The 25,012-nt window shown below is 32.8% G+C and overlaps 1 protein-coding gene across 1 annotated transcript; it reads left to right on the top strand.

The window, feature by feature from the left end:
• The first annotated feature begins 2,353 nt into the window (after positions 1 to 2,353).
• LOC105128619 (transportin-3-like) lies at positions 2,354 to 19,405 on the top strand. Its single transcript, XM_011030368.1, has 27 exons — positions 2,354 to 2,650; positions 3,899 to 3,976; positions 4,068 to 4,130; positions 4,753 to 4,800; positions 4,887 to 5,033; positions 5,783 to 5,914; positions 7,409 to 7,449; positions 8,422 to 8,513; positions 9,003 to 9,130; positions 10,289 to 10,364; positions 10,569 to 10,689; positions 10,770 to 10,869; positions 11,773 to 11,854; positions 12,799 to 12,881; positions 13,708 to 13,824; positions 14,325 to 14,376; positions 14,604 to 14,759; positions 16,080 to 16,203; positions 16,286 to 16,367; positions 16,453 to 16,541; positions 16,619 to 16,693; positions 16,808 to 16,862; positions 17,248 to 17,367; positions 17,455 to 17,547; positions 17,639 to 17,784; positions 18,487 to 18,664; positions 18,781 to 19,405. Exons 1-27 carry the CDS (start codon positions 2,528 to 2,530, stop codon positions 19,057 to 19,059), a joined length of 2,880 nt encoding a protein of 959 aa, XP_011028670.1. The 5' UTR covers positions 2,354 to 2,527; the 3' UTR covers positions 19,060 to 19,405.
• The last annotated feature ends 5,607 nt before the right edge of the window (positions 19,406 to 25,012 follow it).

Genomic DNA, 25,012 nt, shown 5'->3' with positions numbered 1-25,012 from the left:
TAGTAGTCATAAGGCTAACAAATAGGATTTGGTGAAAAATAGATCTTTTAAGAGACTTAATTTAATTGATCTTATGGCTGATTTGAAAAACAAACCAGAATAAGATAATGAATAATACATAAATATATCAACACAATCAATTATAATAAATATCAAGTATAAGATCTAGCCATAATGTCAAAACCTTATGAATATGAATACTTAAAAGTACATTCAACATCCAAACCATCAAGAGTAGCCTTCATTAAGTAAGGCTAATTATGAATATGAATACTAAAAAGTAGCTTCAACATCCAAACCACCAAGAGTAGCCTTCATTAAGTAAGGCTAATGTCATGCACATAAAGGCATTCAATATAAAAAATTAAAACAATAAGACTAAAATCTTTTTGAGTCTGTTTTTTACTATTTAGAACATTTTGTCATAAAATCAAAATACTTTTTTAAAAAAATATAAATGACATTATATAAGTGGAACAAATAAAAAAAAAGCCACAATATCTTATAAAACTGAAGGATTAGTCTCATATAATCAGTAGACCCAGGACAATTTAAAATGATAATTTTTAATATTTTATTTCATGTAATAATACCATGTTAATATCTCAAGATCATGCATAAAAGGGATAACGTCATTACTCTGAAATATTATAAGGGTTATCCAAATGGTAGCTTGCATTTAAAGCCAAAGCTTGAACTAAAGACATGGAGAAGAGGGTATACCTAGATTAAAGAGCAAGAATACTATTTAAAATGGCTTGGAGGATGAATTCCTTAAACTAGGCCAATGTTGTGCCAAGTAAAACACTGGTACAAAATGTACTTAGCCTAAGACCTCTCTTATTTTAAAGTTTTAAGCTTGTAAACACTTGTAAATTAAATTTTAAGTTTTTAACTTTCCATTGCGTAATATAAGCTATAAAGAAAAATTTTTTAATTTTTTTAATGTAGGATTGAGGTTTTAGTTTTGAAAATACATAACAGTTAAGAATTTTTTTAGATGAATTTTTTATTTTTTATAATTTATTTTAAAATATATTAATATTCTATATTAAAGTATTTCTATTCAAACTTAAATTTTTTATCATGTTTCAAATATGTTTGTTGACCACTTTTTAAAAACAAATTATAACAATAATTTATTAAATTTTATTTGAACACACTAAAATTGATGTGGAGACACACCTTTAAAAATATCAGATTTTTTTTTTAATTTTGATTGACTATAAATCTGTTGATACCTTTACGTTGAATAAAAAATATTTTATTAGCGAGTTAACACTTTAATTTGACTGGGATTAATTGCAATTAATTAGTGTCATATCATCCGGTGTGTTTCTTACCTTCATTTTGTCTCTCTTAATTGGAAAAACTGGCCAATTACAGGTAGAAAGAAGCACGTAATATAATTAAAATAATTACACAAGCAGTCTAATATTAAGTGTGCGTCTAGTAATATTTAAATTAATTAATTTTTTTAAATATATAAATTTTAGATAAATAATATTTTAATCGCATAATCAAACATCCCATGGTATTTCCATCACCACCAGCAGTGGTGGTTCGCTTTTGTCTTTGCTTTTCTATGTGTCTGTGAATCATGATTTTAATAAGTAATATTAAAGTAGCTAAAATAATATTAAAGTAATACTAGGAGGATCCACCTAGTATTTCCACCACACCAGAAGTCTTGGTTTTCACCTTTTGTCTTTACTCTTCTTTGTGAACTCTGTGGATCATGATTTTAATACGTAATATTAAAATAAATAAATATTAAAAAAATATTACAAGAAAAAAACTTCAATAACAGATTATATTTTTTAAAATGATATTTCTTAATATTTATTATTTTTATTTGATTTAATATCAGACCCAATAATAAATGGCATTCTTTGAATTTTTATTTTTTTAAAATATTTTTTTTAATTATAATCCTAAATAACTAACTTATTCCAAACATCATAAATCATTATAGATTAAAGATTTGTTAAAATATTTTTTATATAAAAATATATTGAAATAATTTTTTTATTTTTTAAGATTTATATATAAAAATAATCTAAAAATAAAAAATAATTTAAAATAAAATTTTTTAATTTCTTTAAAATAATTTTAAAATACAAAAATAAACCAGCTCGAGAAAATGCGTGCAAGACGTGTCACATGTCCGCCCATCTCTATCCGCTCAAGCTTTCCTCATTTGACAATCTGTTTCGTGGGTCCCTAGCAATAATAATCCGTATAGTCACCCGCCACGTGTACGAATGGATCATCCATTATGATCGTTGACAAGTCATTGACCATTTTTAAATTGCATCAAGTAAATCAGACGGCCCAAAAACTCTAACTCTACTACTCTGATAAAAAATCCCAAAACCCATAAATCTTCTATTGACGGGGCGCCAAAACCCCCCGCATTTTATCAGAAAAATAAATAATAAATAAACGAAGCTCTCTTTCTCTTTATTGTTATTATTATAAATTAAACGTTTGATTTCTCTGTGAAGTTTTTGTTTTGTTTTGAGAAATGGAGCTTCAAAATTCAGTGAAAGAAGCTCTAAATGCGCTGTACCATCATCCAGACGATGTGTTTCGTATGGAAGCCGATCGATGGCTACAAAACTTTCAACGCACAATCGATGCCTGGCAGGTACTTTTTATTGCTTTCATTTTTCCTCTTCTTTTATGAATGGATTTATCAATTAGGTTTGTGAAGTAGTTACCAGATTCACAGAGCTGGATTTTTAATATTTTCTCAGCTCCGTTTTATATAAATTCTTACAATTTATAGTGTTGAATTTGTTTGGAATTTGAGTGCTGTGTGTGCTTAATTGTTTCGTGTACAGTGGAAGGAGTTGATTGTAGTATTAGTTTTTTTTTTTGTTTTTTTTTTATATATTGGAACGTTATTCAATTATCGAGAAACGTTGGAATTAGGAGAAATTAGAAGTATAAGTTTCGATTTTTGGATCTCATTGCTAACCTAGTTACCTTTTTCTTCGTCTTTTTTTTTTCTTCACTTTCCGAATTAGAGTTATTTTTACCATCTAGAAGAAATATGACCCTTTTTGTTTCTGCATTAGAGCAGAAAATAGGATAGAAATGTTTCTAACACGAGAAGGGGATTTTAGGATGTGATGAATGACATATGGCTACAGTTACAGAATGTAGATTTGGTACATAAAACTGGTTTGAGGTAGAGGTTGTTGCCATAAGATTTTGTTGAGAAGGGACAATCATTTTGTTCTGGTATTTTTTTTTCATATTTAATTTCAAAACTGTTATCTGTTTGCTTTTGCAAATTTCTGTAACGAGGATAAGAGATTAGGGCTTAGTTTCTGGCTTTTATTAGTTGGGTGGTTTTGGGCTTGGCTTGCTTAGAAACTTTGTACTGTTTCTTTCAGTTTTCTTCAAGGAAGTCGGAATATATACCAAAGATCTGTCTCATATAGATTACATTACATGAATATTAATTTTATAGATCCTCAAGTTATTATCATAGCAAGTTCGCTCTTTGCTTAATAGTGTTGGAATAAATATTGAAGTCTATATCCTAATTTATTCTCAATACTTTTACCAACTGTCTGGTTTCCGCTTTCCACTTTGGCTGTAAAGCTTGCTGTACTTGTTATTCTATTAGTCATTTTTCTTTGGATTTTTGGAAGCTATGTTATGTTGCAATTATTCTATTTGGAATTTTACAGTTAATACCATTTTTTGTCCAGAATCCAACCCAAGTTAATTTATGTCTTTTCAATTCATTGTAGATTAATTATTGTGTTTTCAGTTTGTTAGAAATTTTATAATTATCAGCTTTTTTTTTAATCCCCACCTGTTTAAATTAGTTTATTTCCTTTTGTTTCATTATATATTAATCAGTGTCTTTTTTTTCATTTAGGTTGCTGATAATTTGCTTCACGATGCCACTAGCAATTTGGAAACCTTAATATTTTGTTCTCAAACTCTTAGAAGCAAGGTAACTTCGATATTCATTTAATTCACAAAGTTTAATTGTATGCTCAATTTCTTATGAACATTACCTTAATCCATTTTGTATTTGATGTTAGGTACAACGAGATTTTGAAGAACTGCCCTCTGAAGCCTTTCGACCATTGCGTAGTTCCTTAAATGTGAGTTGGCTTTCTACATTCTTCTCATTACTGACAAAAGTTGGTTTTCGTTTCTTGTCAATTATTAATGCACTTTGACCTAATGTGCAAGCCTTTGAAACTAACTATGGTAGTTTCTCTACAGCAGGAGTGTAGTCATTTCTTTTCTGAATGTTGCATGAAAGAGGGTAATGTTCTGATATTGATTACTGTAGTGCTTTTTAGTACTTGTCAAGAAGTGTGTGAAGATGACTTGAGACACTCGACCACAAGCTTAAGAAAACTATAATTAGTTTGAGGAGAGCTAAATTAGTACAGGGGTTGTTCACCTTTTCTGTCAGTTAGTTTGAAAGCTGCACTTTACAAGGGGAAACTTGGTTTTCATTCACATGCAAAAGAAGACGGTAATTTGAATTTATTTGTTAGAAAAGTAATTAGATACACTGAGTAGGTTTTGGTAATCTGTCCGTTTCTCTTCTTGAATATCAGATTCAGATTTGTTTTTTGACTCCTGTAATATGTAAATTAGCATTTAAGTTCCACATTTCAGATGAAATGATTTTCATTGTTTTGTGCATAATGCATGCTCATGCTGACATATTTTTAACTGTTTGCTTATATTGTCTATGGAATCTAAGTGCAGACCTTGTTAAAAAAATTTCACAGAGGCCCCCCAAAAGTGAGGACTCAGGTATTATTATGAAAGTTCTACATATGCCCTTGTAATGTTACATTTTGATGCCAAGATGATATGGAGTTCATTTATTTGTCTTGTAGATTAGCATTGCTGTGGCTGCCTTGGCTGTACAAGTTCCTCCTGAGGATTGGGGGGATGGTGGTATTGTAAATTGGCTCAATGATGAGATGACTTCGCATCCAGAATATATACCAGGATTTCTGGAGTTGCTTACAGTTTTACCAGAGGTATTCTAGTTACATTTTTGTATTTATCTTATTTTCTTATCTGTGCTTCAAGGACGCATAATGGCACTCATAGTTTCTCAGACTCAGGATTTCACCCCAAAACTACCCATATCAACTTGACATGACGCACATCAGAGAGAAAGAGAGAGTATCTAACTACTTACAATTAAAATCTATGCAAAAAAGAATAAAGAAAAAGAAGAAGATAAATGACAAGTAATCTTCTAAGTCTTTGCTTCTACATAACAATGAATACCAAGGGAGATGGAAAGGGAGAAGAGTTGGGATTTCTTGATCCATGGCAGCCTTGCCTACCCATAACCATTTGAGTCAAGCTCAAGAAAAGAGACAAGAGAAAGGATATGTGTTTGTCTTCAATTTCCATTCCTTCTATTGGAATTGACAATATTTTAAGAGAGGAAAAAGGTAGATTTGCAAGGTAAAGCATTGCAGTCTACACACCTCCATGTCTGGCTAGTTATAATTTTAGAAGCATAGCTTTCTTCTTCCTGGAGGGATACTGTTCTGCTTTAATGCACCATATCTCTTTGTTGTTTGGTGAATCTTTAGGCTCTTCCTTGTGATTGGGAGAGGGATTCTGTATTACTCTTAACAAAAAATGAAAACATGGTTATTGTGTACATCTTTTTTGAATAGTTGTAATTACCTAGCTTGTGGGAAAATAGGACTTAGCAATTTATTGCATTGCTGAACCTCTTGTTACCTGTTTTTGTTTTCATTCATTCCAGGAAGTATTCAACTACAAGATAGCTGCTCGTCCGGAAAGACGCCGCCAATTCGAGAACGAACTCACTTCTCAAATAGAGATCGCTCTTAATATTTTAACAGCTTGCTTGAAAATAAGTGAGCTAAAGGAGCAGGTGAGAATTGTCCTCATGATGTTCTCTTCCCATCTACTTCAATTAAGTGACACACAAATTGTATAATGCGAATTCGTCCTTGTCAGGTACTGTTTTGGATAAGTGCATTGCTCATTTATGGTTCCTCTTAAGTTCATATTTTTTTGATAGGCATGCTTGCAAATTCTTTCTGATGGAATCAAGTATTGATGTGAAATCAAGAATTTAAATCAAAATTGGACCGATTTTTATGAGCTTACTTTTTTTTTTTTTTTTGGGTTTCTTGTGATGGGTGATGGTACCAAGTTTCTGCTGATATGTATGTGCAAAAGTGTTTAATCAGTTTCATTCTGTAGTTTGCCTATAGATGCACTAGTTAGGAAGAGCAATGGAATTGATGTTCCAAGAGAGGAAGGGGAGAGGTATACCAGAAAGACCTCCCTTATCCTTAATAGGTGCCACTTTCACCTTCCCATAATGCACTTGTCTTTGAACCTATTCCATTCTCTAGTTTTCACACATCCATCTTAACATCCACATCTCAATTATGTTCATTTTATGTATATTTTGTGTTTCTTTACCATCCAGTGTTCACTACCTCGGAGTATTTCCTGTCTACTTGTAATTTTATATTCCTTAAGTTGTGTAAATGTTTCAATTTAAATTTAAAATTAGAAGAATGAAAATTTTTCATTTAAATAGTAGATGTTTTAATGTTCTAGAAGTTTAGGAAAAGGTTATACTCTTTATCTAACTTAAAGAAACAAATTATAAATAACTGTATACGTGTTTTGTAACCTGTAGAGGAAAGTTAATTAAGGACCGAGGGAGGGGCTAAAACTTACCCTTCAGTTTAATTGGGGATGTTTTTGATAGCATAGCACATCTGTTGTGCCTCCCCATTTAACCACCATGCATTGGTGCAAATAAGATGTTACATTTGCTTCTTCTTTTTTTTTTTTTAAATTTAAAATTTCTTTATTTCTTTTTTCATGAAGATGGGATATACAATGCTTTTTTCATGAAGATTGGATATACAATGGGTGAGATATAAATGGTTTCTTGTCCACGATTGACCTTGTTATTTGTATAGGGAACATTATTGCGAATAATTTTGTATCCCATGGAATTGTAAACATCAAACTTTGGAAATCAGTTTTCATTCATTCCAACACACATGACCTCATTTCTGACAAGATCATTACATCATCTCCGAGACTTTTCAGTTTGATTTTCAATTATTAATCAGTAATTTTTAGTGTATTCCAAGTTGTTATTCTGTCTGTACTGGGCCATATGATTTTGTTTTGTTCCTTGTAGAAGCATGCCTGATAAGCTTCTAAGAGCGGACCTAAAAGAGCAGAAAAAGACTTTTCTCCCCTTTCCGTGTTGTCATTAGCATGTTTCTTATCTAGTTTTTTTTACCTGTTAGCAATTTTCAGTATGTTAATGGGATGTAAAAGATCTGCTCTAAATGGTGCATTAAATGGGTTCATTTTGTCCTCCTTTCATCAGGTTCTTGAGGCATTTTCTTCTTGGATTCGACTAAGGCATGGGTATGCATTTCCTTTTATTTATATTCTTGGCCATGCATATGCTTGGTTAAGCAATCTTGTTATTGATTTGAAGTAGTGGGAAATTGTATTGTGAAACCTGATTGGTAGTTTAAAGTGGTGCTTGACAGGAGATGATGATGTAGAAAATTCTAGCAAGAGTTGGATCTAGTGGTCGAATTATTTCTATAATGTCATATTGTCGACCTGGAAAATCATCCTTGTCTTTTCTTTTTATTTTATTTTTTATTATGAGAAAAGAAGAGAACATCCTCATCTTGATGTCCCAGAAAACTTTATGCACATTAAGCCATTTTGCTTTCATATGAGGTCATACGCTGCAAGTAGCCTGCAAAATCACCTTATGTTAAAAGAGATGAAATTGAGGGAGGAATCCAATTGTCTTTTAGGAGAGAGCAGGGGTGAAAAATTTAGCCCAGGGCCACATCAATCAATGTCTCCAAAATGGGAAGAAAGTAGGGAAAGAGTTTATGGAGCTTGGATTTTTGTTATGTATGCACCTTCAAAAAGTTGTAGAATTAGAGTATCACATTCAAAATCATCTTTCATTCATCTCTTATCAATTGATGAACTGTGAAGAAGTATTTTTGAAATTCAAAATTTTAGCTCCTTGCCTTCGCTCAGAGTTTTAGTTCCAAATAACAAAAAGTCATTTTCTGACTTCCTCTTCCCCCATTTTCAATCAAATCCAAACGAGAGGAACAAAAATTATGATATCCCTTGGACTTTCTGTCCTTATTATTTCTTTTTACTTTCATTCCTCCTGTGATGTTTTTTCCGTTAACAAGCTGCCAACGACTTCCTTTGTTCCAATGTTGATGTATCACTAGGTTTTGTGTTTGTTAGCACCATCTTGGTGTTGGTATATTATTACCAATGTTGGTCTTCTCTAGCTTGGCCTTACGAGAGCACCTAAAATTTTGTGGTTCTTATGTTAACTTCTGTTGGGTTCAGGATCCCTGGGTCTGTGCTTGCTTGTCATCCATTGGTGTATACAGCTCTATCAAGTTTGAATTCTGAGACCCTTTCAGAGGCAGTTGTAAATGGTATCGTGGTTGAAACCAGCTATATATGCTCAAAATTATTTTGGCAGTTTATGTAATTTCATATTGATGATCCATCATTTTTGTTCATTTTTGTTAAGTTTTAAAATTTAGGAATATATTTGATGTTATCCTGATCTTGATCCATAACAACGAAGTTGCTGCATTTAACCTGTTGCATCTTTGATTCTTGTATGCATTTTGGGAACTATATCTACAACTTTATGTATAAAATCTGTATCTCGTTTTCTTTCCAACCCACCTTAAAGTAGGATGATTAACATATTCAATGATTTCCTCCTCCTCTCGGTGTTTCAGAAGATGCTGTTATTGTTAATGAAATCTTTTTGCATGTCAATCATACATCTTGTCTTCATCTTAACCGTTGTGTAGATGGCAGTCAAACACAGCTGTAATTTGTAGAGGACTATAGGATCTGTAGGTGTGTTTGGAGTCCTAGACTTAGTCTTTCACTTTCCTAAACGTTTGCAGTCATATCGGAATTGATACATTACACAACAGCTGGAAACTCTGGTGGTATTCCCGTGCAGATGCCTTTAATTCAAGTGATTGTGCCTCAAGTTATGAGTCTAAAGAAGCAACTCAGAGATTCTTCTAAGGTATTGCATTCATAAAGTACCATATTGCTGTTGCGGTTATGTAGCCCAATCAGTGATGATACTGTATAATATTAGATCTGCTAAACCAATAACTTAAAGCAATGGTCCCCTGTTAAAATGGTGTGTGGTTCATTTGAATTCATTAACTCTGTTTTGTTGCTGGGGTGGGTAGACCTTGAATTGCAGTCGTGATGCTGCCTATGCACTCTAAATATTGTTCAAGACCTCAAGGTTGACTACCCGTGAATTTCATGGAAATGCTTTTAAAATTTCTTGGTTATGGAGTAGTTATTCATATTTAGTTTATGCAGCTTTTAAAGAAAACTAACTATTCAAAGCCTGCATCCAAATTTGATAAAAATAAATTAATTTATGAGACAAATTTGGATTTATGTGAAATGATGGATGTGCTGTTAAATAAGAAACTGTATTGTGGAAGGGGAATAGAGATTATTGTTAATATACAGTTAAGCAAGAGAAATGATACGATGCAAAGGAAATTTGCATATAACACATGAATTGATATATATGTGTGTGTTTGTTGTTTGTTTGCATGCTTTATTTTTATAATTATGCCTCTGATGTGTTTTTTCAAAAAGATCAATTGTTGACTGAAGTTGATGGGGATTTCCACTATCAGAATGAGGCATGTGCTATTCAAATGAATAATAAGATTAAGATAATTAGCATCCAACTGCCCCCCACATGTAATATTTCATTTTGTTTGGAATAATATGAAGATGATGGCCAAAATGATCTGTATTTTCTAATTGATAATTGGCTTTACATTCACTGGATGGTAATGAATAAGGAATTCTGTGTGAGTTAGTGTGAATCAATCATTAGCTGACTCGGTTCTAATTTTTTGCCTTTGGTGGAAGTCGGCTCCTGAAATTTCTTATTAAAAGGAGCTGCATGCCCATACCAGCGATTGAAGGATAATATTCGTGCTTTAATTCCTCCCTAGCATTTTGTTTTTTAATTGGAGATGCTCTATCATCCATTGCACTATGTAGGTGTTCTAGGCTTGAAATTTTATGTCCTTTCATTATCTAATTTTTTAGTGGAGTTGCTCTTCCAACATATTTGCGTACATTGACATAGCAAGAACCATGTGGCAAATCAGATATTGTAATTTTAACATGATGTTTCTTTTAGGATGAAGAAGATGTGAAGGCCATTGCTAGATTATTTGCAGACATGGGTGATTCGTATGTCGAGCTGATTGCAAGTGGTATATACTTTTCCTACCTATAGCAACTATTACAAAGTTTTTGTTTGTTCTTTTCACCTTCAGGTGTAAATGTTATGCTTCTTATTGTTCACTTTTCTTTGAAGCAACACAGTGCTCGTGGTTGAATAACGAAGCCAGTTTTGTACTGTTATCTTTCTCTTTTTCAGTTGATTAGCATTTTTGGAAATTCCCCCCTTTTTCCAGGTTCTGATGAGTCAATGATGATAGTAAATGCATTATTAGAAGTTGCTTCACACCCAGAATATGACATTGCTTCAATGACATTTAATTTCTGGCACAATCTTCAACATATCTTGACTAAGAGGTGAATCCATATGGAATTTTACTGCATTAGCTGCGTCCTTTTCTACTGGAAGTCTGAATATGATGATTCTAATCTACCAGGGATTCCTATACTTCATTTGGAAATGAAGTATCCATTGAAGTTGAGAGAAGTAGGAGGCTGCAAGTTTTTCACTCAGCTTACGAGTCCCTTGTGTCCCTGGTGAGTGTTTTTGTAAGTGCAGGAATTCAATATTTGTTCTGTCAATTGTGAAACAACTTAAAATAGTAGTGCATGTTTGCATATTATAAGAAGCTTCTATCCCAAAAATCAATCATGAAGTGGAAACAACTTCGGTTACTAGTGTAACCCTTAGAAGATTCTATCTCCAAATAATGCTAGGCTGCTCTGGATGATATTGCTGTTGTTTGCTCACATTTGTCAGTATCACTCTTATTTGCATCCATTTGATGGGATTGCTTTGTTAATGCCTTGCAACATAATGTCCTGACTTTATTTCTATGTCGTTGTATCTAATGGAGAGAAGCACACGCATTGCTGATGTTTGGCCAAAGCATGCTCATAGAAATTTATGCGGTACTGAAGCTGCTCTGCTCACACTTTAGCTATCAATGTAGAATGTAGCACAGCAGTTACAGTGAAAGCAGTATTTAGTCTCCCCATGTTTGGTCTTTTGGTTATTATAGTTCTTATCCATCTTATGGTATGAATGCTCTGCTTAATTTTGTGTAAATCAAGAGTAATGATTTGATAATGCACTCCCTGGTTTTGGTTGCTTAATTATTAGAGTTCTTATCATCTTTGTTTCGTACTTATTTGCTTCCAACCGCAGAATTTGCAATTTCCATAATTAGCCTACCAAAAATTCACATCAATTTCCTTTTGTTTGTGAAGTTTTGTTTGTCTCTGCCAATAAATATATGCTTATGAAAAATGGAACATTTATTGGCTGACTTTTTTTCTCTTAAGCAGTAGTTGCTCACTGAAGGGAGGGAGAATTAGTTTATAGTTTTATTAAGTGAAAGCATGCACATTAAAAATAACCATTTTCCATTGTTATGTGTTTCATAAAAGATCTTAAAGAGTTATGGTTTGTCATCACAGGTTAGCTTTCGAGTTAAATATCCTCAAGATTATCAAACCCTGTCAGTTGAAGATCTCAAGGAATTCAAACAGACAAGATATGGTAATGATTGGCTCTTTGATATTGGATATTCCTTTGCTTTTCCTGTCATAAGCTTTCTGGAGAATACTTTCGCATTGTTTTGAATATTTCAAAAATCATTAAGCAAACAAAAGGCATGTAAAGGCAATTTAATATTGATTGTATTTCATTGTGAGCATATTCCAAATACCATTATTTAAGACAAAAGTGTCTTGTTCCTTTTAGGTTACTACAGTATAAAACTGTAAGAATCTCATCGTACTTTGTTCTTTCTGACTAGGCTATGCTGTCAGATGACTAACAAGATTACTGATAAGGAATTATTTTGAAAGAAGTGTGAAAAAAAAGTGCTAACTTCCTAGTATTGATGATCTTGAGGCATTGGATTTATGTTATTGGAAAAAATGTACTTTTAGATAGTTTTGAAGGAAACATAAATAGGCTTTGTGTTCTGTGATGGAAATTGTGAGGTAATAATAGAAGTTAGCCCCAAACAGATTGTCAAGGTGGCTGGTTTATGTAGCTGATTCCAATGAGTTTGGTAGAGAGACTTACATGTGATGAGTTCAATGATAGAAATTAAGTTTTTATTTGTTTTTTGAAATTTTAGAAACGGTTCAACCTCTTAACTTTTGATCAGTCACTTTCACTTTATTTGATCAAAAGAACGCTTCTTGGCACAATCCAGCATTTGGTTTGAGTTTCTGGCAATGATTCGAATCAAACAATTGTTTAAAATTTGGATTTACTTGTTTGCTTGTCCATCACTCAATTGGATAAATTATTTTCCTCTGTTGCTATAGTTTTAAAACTGTTCATTGCTTGCACTTTTGTTGCTAGTATCTTTCAATTGCTAAGTTTGTTATATGCCTCTTTTATTTTTTCAATCTGTCTGTTTCATATTTTACCTTTATGAGACCTGAGATAATATTCTACAACACTAACAAAATCTGTGACCCTTCCAGCTGTCATGGATGTATTAATTGATGCAGCATCAGTTTTAGGCGGTGATGCAACTTTGAGAATTCTTTACATGAAACTTTATGAGGTGTGTATTATATTTTGATCCATAACAATTCTCTTTGGTTTTGTGGAAAGATGTTTGGGAACCAGAAACCAAGGTTTAAGTCTTCATTTTAACCAACAGGGCGTGCAAATTACAAATGAAAGCTATATCCTTTCTTGAGGCTTTAGTGGCATCCAGGAATTGTGTGTAATTTTTTCTATGAATTAATTTTCAAATAAACCAAACCTTTGATTTGTACTAGTTTTTGAGTAGTAAATTGGTTGTTTAAGAATTGGTTCAATTGCATTCAGAATTATTTTAGTTTCAAAATGGAAATGAGAGATAACTATAATGACATTTGTTGACATTATTTGTCTTACAAAGTGCAATACTGTTCTTTTACAAAGCAAAGGATTGGGATTTAACCTTCCAGAGGAAAATCCTTTGGATTGGGTGAGGATTACCCTCCATTTTGCAGACCAATTTAGCTATTTCATATGGAAATAACGCTGATTTAAACAGAAATCTTGTGAAAAGCCATTTGGTGATCATATCTTTCAACATCAATGCAGCAAAGAAAATCTGGTGTTTCAATAACCACGCTTTATTTTACCATTGTGTTTAAAACTTTTGGAGCCTCATTTATAGAGATCTTGTTGCTTCTGGTGTTTTCCTCAGATTGCCTTCAATGCTGCAATGCTGTGCTATAACAGTCTTGTTCCCTAAAAAGGGCACATGCTTTATATGGATTAATTTTTTTGGGGGTTATATGAGAATCTTTTTGCATGCTACCCTCAAGGAATATTTCAATGATCCTTTTTAATTATGTTTATCTGTTTGAATCATGTATCTTTTTGTATGGTTGAAGGCCCAAACCTGCTTGGGGAATGGACACAATCAATGGCATCCGGCTGAAGCTGCTCTGTTTTGCATCAGAGCTATATCAAATTATGTGTCAACAGTCGAAGCTGAAGTAATGCCCAAGGTAATATATTTCTGAAATTCCTTTTTTTCTTGGATTTTTGCTTTTTGCACTGTATTATGTTGAGGGCTCTTCTATTTTACAGGTGTGGCTATGCTGCTGTTTCTCTCTTATGTTGGGAAATCATTTAACTTCTCAAATATCTACTATTTGATTGTGTTTGTCTTTTATTTTGTAATGCAGTTGCATGGCTTGTCCCATGGTCCTTAATTTTAGCATCTCTTAAATATTGTGATCGGTGCATTAATTGTTCATGTTGTGAATTTGAAAGCAGAAAAAGAAGAACAGCATTTGGCACTGTATTTGGTTGATAGATAATATTTATATATAATCATAATATGGACAAAACCTATTACTCCTTTAGTCTTATAGCCAGAAATTGACTCTTTGTTTATATCCATATTCTTAATTTAGCAGTTTATGGATTGTAAATAGTTTACTTGATTTCAGATTGTCTTAGTTCAGAACATAAGAAATCTTGTTGGCTGATTCTTTTCAAACAGATTATGTCTTTGCTTTTGGAACCTCCTCATGAGCCCCAATTGCTCCAGACAGGTAATTAACCTTCATGGTTGGTAGATTCTATTTTCTTTGTTTTAAAAACTTAATGGTTTCTACCAAGTGGTTGTAGATGTTAGTGTGGAGTGGAGATGGTGAACCATCTCTGTTCAAGTTACAGATTCACTTGGTTTGAAATCGTAACCTCCAGTGCATTGGCCTCACCAAGCAAGTTGTCTCTGGATGTGAAATCTGAAGTTACTAAGTTATGGAAAAATTTTCAGTGTGCTTAACGATTGGGGCATATTCAAAATGGCTTGATGCGTCATCAGATGGATTTCCTCTATTGTCTTCAGTTATAAAAGTTCTCCTGAGTGGCATGAGTAAATCAGAAGATTCTGCAGCAGCTGCAGCAGTGGCATTCAGACACATCTGTGATGGTACTGTTCTCTTTAGTCGAGTAATTATTTTCACCGCTGTTTGTTTTTGGCTTTAGGAGCATTTGAATTTAGAGAAGTCTGTGTAAGTTAGCAACATTTAGTTATCAAGTTCCTTGTGCATATAATAACAACTGCTAACGCTCTGCCTTCTAATTTCTGCGGAGCATATTCTGATCCTCTCTCCTTTACTAAACAAAGCTTTGTGTTTTAGGTCTACATGTTTGATGGGTCTTAGTTGTATCTGTAAAGAATGTTGATGGCATTGGAATTAAAACCCTTGATACTTGATGAACTAATGCCAATTGTATGCTTTGAAGTTTGTTAACCTTATTAGTGAAAGGTGGTGATGAAGGCATATGGATTTTGATTCTGCATGTTTTAAGGTTTCTATCTTGTTTTGAGGATCTTCTAAAGGTTGGGTCCTAAAGTTATTTTTGTCTTTTTCATAACTTCCTGCTTTAGAGGCTTTTTAAGAAGTAAAATCAGCCGATATTCAAGGAATTGCTTGTTCTCCTTGCTGTTGCTTGACACTATTAATAATATATTAAAAAAACAACGAAAGAAGGGGGCATGGGGGTGTTCCTGTCTGGTACATGATAGGTAAATTCCACTTTCAAGAAACCTTAAAGAAAGTGGATGATTATGTTGAATATGGTAACTGCAGGTTGATTAAAGGCATCCTGGACTCTGCCTTTGGTTTTTTATCCCATCTGTCCTGGATTCTACCCTTGGCTTGTATCCCACTCTATTTACACATCAATAGGGGGTTGCATTAAACATAACCCATATCAAATTTAAAGGAGTTGAACCAATACATCTTTTGCTGGTTATCACTTATGAATGATTGTTTCTTATTTTTCAACTAGATATTCTAGTGTTGAACCTGTGATTTGAGGGAAACTATTTATACTTCAAGTGTTTTTGTGTTCCAAGAGAATTAGAGTTATGGTTTGAATAGCAAGATGAAACTGAATGATTGCAAATTCTAAACAATCATGTTTAGCTTTTTTAGCTTGTCAACTGCTAAAATGCAAAATGAAGTTGAGAAAACCACTAAAATGAAGAAGATTAAAAATTTTAGTACATGCTTTATATCCTCCAAATCATGAATGATTATTGTTCTTCCTTGTGAGTATTTATCATTTTTACTCCTACTATTAGTGGTTTTTCCCTGTACTCCATAGAAGATAGTTATATTTTGTCCTTTTTCTTGTGAATCCTACTTTCTGTCACTCTATTGTCTCATCGATACTGCATTATGTGATTTAGTGTTGTATTTTGAAAATCCTCTCTCAAGCATGGATCAAATGTTGACTGTAGATTGCCGGAGAAAGCTTTGTGGATATTTTGACGAGCTCTTTTCCATATACCACAGTGCTGTAATTGAGGGAGGTGGTTTTAAAGTTTCTGCTGAGGACTCTTTGCACATGGTCGAAGCCTTCAGGTATATTTGTTATTTGAGAGTCCTGGAGATTAGTGCAATAGCTCAGAGCACTTGATTTTGATGTTTATGCATTGTTTTGCAGCATGGTCATTACAGAACTTCCAGCTGACCAGGCAAAGCTGGCGTTGGAGAAATTATGCTTGCCAGTTGTTACTCCTCTACAGGTTAGGTTGTTTTATTCCTGATGGATTTTTTTCAGAACCGTTGTTGTTTGATAATACTTAGCAAGTTCATAATGTGAACAACCAGGAAATTATTAGTCACGGTCCAGAAGTATTGGAGAAGAAACCTGCTCGAGAGTTAACAGTTCATATTGATCGACTAGCATACATCTTTAGGTTTGATTGACTTCCTCTCTTATTTTGTTTAATTTACCTCATCAATATTCACAAGTTTCAAATAAAACCAATTTCAGGTATGTAAATCACTCAGAAGCTGTGGCAGATGCAATTCAAAGACTTTGGCCAATTTTGAAAGCAATCTTTGACATGTAAGTGCATGCGGGGTACTATAAGAAAAGCAGCATTCATGTTTAAATATTCCATGGTTTTCTGTCTTACCTGATCTTGGTTTTCTGTCTTATCTGATCTGTGCTTTTCTGAAGTCGTGCTTGGGATATGCAGACAATGGAGTCTCTTTGCCGAGCTTGTAAATATGCTGTGAGTTTGCTTAGTTGTATCTTCATTTCTTTTACTCGTGAACTTCAGAAAACTAGATATGAGAAGTAATTCAATTTTTATAATTTAACTGTCAAAATAATCCTTGTCAAGAGCGTCTAACTATTTTTTTCAAGCCATCTCAAAAATAGCTTTGTTGGTTCATTAATGTTAAAGTCACTTTCTGATGATGTCGGGTAATATTTTTGTATAATGTACAACTGACTCCCCTCTATAGATGTGTGCTCATAATGATAAAGTATACATGTGAACTTCTATTTTTCACTTAATTGGTAAGAGTAACAAATATGCAGTATTTTGTTAGTGATTTTGTTTAGTAAGAAATCATCTATACCCTGAGATATTAATGAACTTGAGTTTTCTTTAGGTGAGAACATCTGGAAGATTCATGGGAACCACAATTGGAGATATGCTAGAAGAGATTCAAGGCCTGTTCCAGCAGCACCACCAGCCATGCTTCCTTTATCTCTCCAGTGAAGTTATAAAGGCACGTCTTTTCTTCCTTAAATGTATTGCATTTTTTTAAATTTCTGTTTAATTGTAAAATCAACTGTCATATTATCTTGGGATGCAGATATTTGGTTCTGACCCATCATGTGCGTACTATTTGAAAATTTTGATTGAAGCCCTCTTCAACTGCACAACATGTCTTCTCACCAATATCAAGGTTCCACAGCAATGCATTTCCTTATGTCGATCAAATTTTCTATTAGGGCATGCACTTGTGGCATTGAATCATTTTTGCATTTATTGTGCAGGACTTTACTGCCAGACCAGACATAGCAGATGATTGTTTTCTGTTGGCATCGAGGTGCATTCGCTATTGCCCTCAAGTATTTATTCCATCCACTGTATTCCCATCATTAGTGGATTGCTCAATGATTGGCATTACAGTACAACACAGGTATAACTCTATATCTGTGCGAGAACACCTGGCCATTGCAATTAATATTTCATCTAGGCACATGTCTAAATGCATATGTCAATGCATGAGATGTTGATAGTGTTGATTTTCAATTGATACATTCTATGAAAATAAATGATTTCATGGCATATTAGGCAGAGTGAAAAGGATATGACAGAACTGATATGTTGATGCATCAATTTTTGAAAATTTGGACACAATAGGGCATAAATATGTTAATAGATGAGCATATTTTTACTATAAATTCGTGTAATTTCTATTACCTTGTGATATAACAAGTGCCAAGGAGGTTCATAAGATGCACGGAATCGATTAAAATACTTTGACATCACAATTGCATGTTGAATACAAACTGATCTGTGTTTCATCTTTTGCATTATTAAGTGATAAATGGAGCTATTTATTGTTATGTGTGCCAAATCATGTCTGTGATGTATTCATGGCTTTCCTCCTTGCATCTGAGTCCATTCCTTGGGTATCAGATTAGCCTTTTATTATTCCTTATTCTGCATTTTCTTGTCCCATGCAGGTTTTTTTTTTGGTAATTGGGTAGGGCTTATGAAACTTTAGAAATAAACATGCTTCCTCTCAAATTTATAGTTTTGATTCTTTTCAAACTCCATGCTTCCATAGTGAATTGTGCCTTTTCACATCACCTATTTTATTTTTCAATATTTGCAGAGAGGCCTCCAATTCCATATTAACTTTCTTGTCAGATGTCTTTGATCTTGCAAAGTCTACCACGGGAGAACAATATTTAACTATCAGAGACAGTGTCATCATTCCCCGAGGTGTCACTATCACCAGAATTTTGGTTGCCTCATTAACTGGAGCACTCCCTAGTTCTCGATTAGAAACGGTAGCTCATATTATTGACCAGAACTTTTATTGGCGACAGTTGTCGGAGTAAATTACTGCTTGGTATTAATTCAGAAATTGAAGGAAGCTGCTGCTTCTTTTGTTTTTTTTTGGCAGGTAACATATGCTTTAGTAGCACTAACTCGTGCATATGGGGCAAGTGCATTGGAGTGGGCCAGGGGGAGTGTTTCTTTAATTCCATCAACAGCAGTCACAGAAGGGGAACGAGTAAATTTTTGTCAGGCACTGGCCGCTGCAGCGTCTGGGATCGATGTCAACACCCTGATGGCTCCAATTGAGGAGCTTTCTGATGTTTGTAGACGTAACAGAACAGTTCAGGAGATTGTTCAAGGAGCTTTAAGGCCGCTTGAGTTGAATTTGGTCACTGTATCATAGGGGAGAGGGCACCATTTTGATTAGGCATTATTTGATAGTCACTTGAATGCGAATTAGCCTTTTGATACTCATTCATCATTGTGTATCATTGACCTTTCTCCAATTTTTTCAGGAGAATCGTTACACCACCGCATGGGGATTGGGAGAGAATGGGTGACTCTTTGTATCTTTGTTCAAATGATTTGAGATCTTTGAGTGGTTTGGACCGCATTGGTTTCAATTTTTGGGGTGACAAGTTTTGGTATAAATATGTAATTTTGGTGTGTAATGGTGGGTGGACAAGAAATGTCTTCCATGTTATGATGATTGGTATTTTTATATAAAGAGGTAATTTTTGCAACTGTGATTTTATTTGTGTCCTGCCCATGGTTCATATATATATATATATATATATATATAATAAAATGCAATGCCATGGCCAAATTTCCTGCTCTATTGTAGGCACAAGGAGGCCCCTAGGTCTGTATTTTCTTGGAAGGTGGAGCGTGGAGAATCATGCACCTCAAAGGTCTAGGTTCAGAGATGGTTGAGGACTGGATTGGTTTTTTGGTTCTTATTATTATTGTAGAACTGTCTACTATATACTTCTTTTTTACTTCCATCAAAACCAAAAATAAAAATCTGTTTTTGAGGTAATTACTTAAATACTCTAAAAAATTTGAAGGTTTTTTTTTTAATATATTGTTTTACTGTTTATTTAAATAGTTAAGCATCTTAATATATATTTTTTAACCGTTTCCACCTACATTATTTTAATTGTGACGCATGAAATGTTACCTGACGCCTTAAAAAAAAAAAAAAACTATAATAAGGGGTAAACATGTTATTTTTCTAATAAAAAAAAAATCAATAGATGAGGGTCATGTGCGCAGATCTCACTGGCTCCTGTGGATAAGATGCTAGACCGATTTTTTTCTAATTTTTTTTTCATTGATTTTTTTTGGTTTTTTTCACTCCAAAAACACTTTATAAGATTTGTTTACTTTTTAGTTCTAATATATTTCTTTAATATTATTATTTTTTTAATTTTAATAATATTTTTTTAATTATTATGTATATGATAAATAATAATAAATTGTTCATGAAAATTTGATTCAAAATTGTTTTATATTTTTATATTTTTAAATATATTTTGAATATAATTTATTATATTTATGAATTTTTTAGTTTTCAATCATACATAAAATATGAATATGCTATTTTAATTTTTTTATTAACATAATGTAACATTCATAAAATGCTTTTTTTTAATAGAACCAACATTCTAGTTAAAAACATTGCATTCACTATGATAAATAAAAAAATATATTAATAAAAGAAACTCATAATAACTATATTTTAAAATTTAATAACAATATAAAAAAAATCCCTCGAATTAGTATACTTTTCTGATGTTTAAATCTTTTTGGTCATCAGCGGCGTAACATGGACATACAGGCTAGTGAATTCTATTTGTTCTGGGAGTAGTTAATATGTTCCTATATTTTTAATTATTTTTCATTTATCTTTTAATATATGAACTTTTTTAATTACTCTATCTTTTAATATGTGAACTCATTAAAGCGTGTACAAGTTGAGCTCCTGAAACTTATAGCTGTCATGTCATGCAGGTTATCCCGACCAATTTTGGACGGGCAAAGGACATTGATGAATCAAGTTGAGGGGGGCCACTGAAAAGTGGCTTTATAGTTTAAAGGACACAATAAAGATGCAGATCGATTGGTGGAGTGTTGGAATGGTTTTGTCTGGAATGCTAACCGAGCAGGTAATATGTCGGCTTAGCAACGGACTATGGCTAAAAGAAGCTAAAGGTTACCATGGGAGTCTAGCTAAAAAGGCTCTGTGTTTCGCAAGTCCTCAACCCACCCTTCCCTCCCCACAGAGTCATCAAGAGAAATTTCATAGGAGGCACTGTGTGTTTTTTTTTCTGGAAATGATCTCTAAATTTCTTGTCTCAGCCTTTTTTTGCACACTCGAATAGAAAGAAGCTTCTGGAGAGAATTATCAAAGAGAATCAAAACTTCCACCGTATCTTGGTAGTGAAGCTCACTCTTTTCCGAAAGAAGTAAGTATACACTTACGTGTTTTTGTCCCCTCTTCTACGGTTTATTTGAATTCCTTTTTCCCAAAATAAGAGCTCAAAAAACAACAGAGTTTTCGTCTTTTTGTGGCTGCTGCAGAAAGAACCATTAGGAGGTCAGGCAGTGGTCTTGGTGAAGGAGATGAGGTCAAAGGCCTTAAATGGTTTCAGTCAATCAACTGGAAAAAAAATGGAGGCGAAAGAACTGTAGCCAAAGTATAAACCAGAATTGGGTGGCAGACTGTCCAACAGCCAGTGATCATTTTCAAGGGTATACTTGTGTCTCTCTTACACCTTGGCTTTCCATCCGGAAGAATTAAATGATTTTGAAACTAGCAAGCCAGCCAGCCCAATTAGATCTTTGTAAGCATACCTTTCTTTTGCTGTACTTGTTTTTTTAACACAAAAAATGAAAAAATTAACTAAATATGCATTCATCTCTCACGTATAATATGCGTTGTTTCTTGAATAAATATGTTAACTACCCCATCAAAAAAGATGTGAGATATAATTACTATAGCACAGGACAGGATTCGTTTTAGAAATATTCCACAAACTAGAATACGTGTACTCTGTCCCAATTAGCTAAGGTCGCTGCTAGAATAAAGTGTATGTTATAACGAACCTATGGTTCCATGCAGGTTCTTATGCTAGTTGCAAGCTGATGAGATTGCAAGCTGATGAGATTGCAAGCATGTGAGATTAATTAAGTTTTTAATCGAAACTCAAAATCATGCTAGAATATCCAATCCAAAGCACTGTGGTACCGTTTGAATTGCTTGGAAAGAGAGAAGATTCTGTTTACAACTTCCTCGTGGAGGTGATGTAAAGCACTGGTGAATAGAAGAGAGAACCTTTCTTAAAGCACAAAGAGTAAAGTAGCATAGAAGAATCTTGTTCTTCACTGGAAGACAAGCAACATACCGAGTACTGCTTAGAAACTTCATTATACATCCACTCCTAGATTTAGTAGTTTTATCTATGGAAATTTTTACCAGTTTTTATACTTACAGTTCATTGATATATATATTATTGATGGGCTTAAGGACGGCAACAATATGTTGAAAAACTCCTAGTAGTACTTTTTGGTATATATAATAAATATACCCGATTTATAGATGAACAAAGAATATAAAATTTTTTTATCTATTTTATTATATCGGTATCTTCATTGATAAATTTAATATATTACTGACTAATGTTATGGTGCTTTTATTTATCCATTGGTAAATATAATATATCGTCAAAAGAATATCATGTAATTTTATTGGTGAGTTAATAATAACAGTGATATTTATAGAAATTTTTTTTCCCACTCTCTCTGGGATATATCGACATAGTTGTTTCGTTGGTAACCTCGTTGTAATATTTTAAATATATTTTTTTTCAAAAATATATTGAACATATGTAGAAAATAATTAAAATAATATAAAAATTAAATATGTATTATAAATTTAAAAATTTAAATAGAAAAAAAATCTAAAAAAAAGTCGGTGTTGGAGGAGGCTGGTTGTCGTAAGGATCGTGGGATCAATTAGATGTTGCACATATACCACTCATCTATAATCTTATCTTCATTATTAATCAAAAGAGTTATTTATAAACAGTAGTAAATCATTTATATTTTTCATTAAAAAAAGGTTGTTTGAGCCTGTACTTGTTGGTATTACATCATTGTGAACTCCAAATTTTGAGTGCTTAGAATCGATTGTGAACATCAAACAGTCAAAACATTACATATCATCCGCAAGTTCTCGACTATAGTGTTACAGAGTCTGTATACCTAATTTTTATCGGGTTCACCGAACGATTCTATCTTCAATCACAAATCTGGATCAAGATTTTGATGGGTTGAAGGATCATTCTTGTTTCTCTCCTTCAATCGACTGTTATATATATCCTAAAAAAAATAAAAATTATCAAATTCAAGAAAATAATAATGTAAGAAACAAATTGTTTGAAAACCAACATACATTTCAACAAAAAGCTATATCGAGCTTGGTTTGCATCCAAGAACCATAGCCTGCAATATAAAATTATTGTCAGTTAAATATATTTATAAAAAACTAATAAAAAAATAGAACAGGGTCAAAATCCTTCCTTCCATCCACTTCACATGAAAAAAGAAAGCAACGGAGCCATCAGTATACATGGTAATGGAACCATAAACATGTTAGTTTTGATTTTTCGCATCAGATTGTGATTGTCGCATTAAACATAGTCTGAAATCCTTTCAAATCACCATATCATTCCAGCCTGAAATCTCTCATTCTTTCACATATTTTTTAGGTTTCTTTAGCACCTCGTACCAAAATCACACAACTTATATGATACAAATTAATTATATGTTAGTAAGTGAAAAATAACATTTAATATTTGGAATAAAAAAATTATCTTGAATTCAATCTTACCTAATTGTATTGTGATTTCCTCAAACCCTTCTCGCAATATTATTATCGGCTCTCTCTCATTTAAATTTTCTCCTTAAGTAAACATTTATAAAAGGAAAATTTTAGTAATTTCAATAAACTAACCAAACTAACATAAATAAATATTTAAATTAATACTAACATTGAACCTTGAAAACCATGCATAGACATGTGGTTTTCATTTAGAATGTTTAGAAACCTGACTTCATTGAAACAATGAAATTTTCATCAACAATTTAAAAGCTGATGTTATTGTTCTCGTAACTGCAATGTTTGTAAACTTGAAATTGCATTTGTTAAATAAAATTATTTTTTAAAAAATTATTAAATATGTTATCATGAAAGCAAAACAAACTTATATTGAAAGGTTATCCTTCCATTGGGCCTCATACTTGCGGGTAAATAGATCCCGCTGTGAAGGGACTCCCCTCGACATCATAGCATCACACTCGACGAGCTTGCATCGTGAGTTGATGCTCGTGCTTTAAGTGTTTGTTCTTGGTCGACAAAGATACAAGGATGATCCTTCGACCATTCTAGAGCTTGCATCTAGATTAATTTGTGGTTGGAGGTAGGATCATCTGATGGACCAGATAGAAATTAGGTGTATGAACTCTTTAGCACTAAGACTGAGAATTTGTGGATGACTTGTAGTGTTTTGACCGTTTGATGCTCAAAATCGATTTCAAGCACTTTAAATCTGGAGTTTGTGGCGATGTTAAACCAACGAGTACAAGCTCGGACGACCCATCTAAATAACAATGTGAACGATTCATTACTAAGTATGAAGAACTTTGTCGATTGGTAATGAATATGAGATCACAGATGAGTGGTACATGTGCACTCTCTAATTGGCCTTAAGGTCCCAGCAACGATCAACCTCTTCCAACATCGTCTCTATTTTAGAGTTATTATATTCAAACATACAAATATTTAAATTTATAATAAATATTTGATTTTTATATTATTTTAATTATTTTCTTCTCCTGTTCAATATATTTTTTTTTAAAAATATTTTTAAAATATTATTAATACGGTTATCGATGAAACAACTCCATTGATGTATTTTAGAGAGTTAAAAAAAAACACTACTATTGTTAACTCACCAACATAATTACATATATATTTTATCAGTAATATGTTATCATTACCGATTGATATATCGATGAATAAATATAAATACCAGTTGTATTACATACGGTTTTTCTATTGGTGATATATAATTAGTACTTAAAAGTGCATTTTTATCAAGGTTTCATATCATCATTTTACACTTGAAGTATCAATAACTTATTAACTAAAGCATGTTTTATAATAACATATCTAATAATATAAGATACCTTTAATTTATGGTAAATATTTATTTTAAATATAGGCCTATCACATAAATGAAAGGATTGATTGATGAATTTAAGAATTGAAATTGAAAGGACAAAGAGATAGC

This window comes from Populus euphratica, unplaced genomic scaffold, assembly GCF_000495115.2.
Source record: "Populus euphratica unplaced genomic scaffold, PopEup_1.0 scaffold111.1, whole genome shotgun sequence".
NCBI lineage: Eukaryota > Viridiplantae > Streptophyta > Magnoliopsida > Malpighiales > Salicaceae > Populus > Populus euphratica.
Note: the sequence above shows the minus strand (reverse complement) of the source record. Positions and strands in the feature narration are given on the sequence as shown.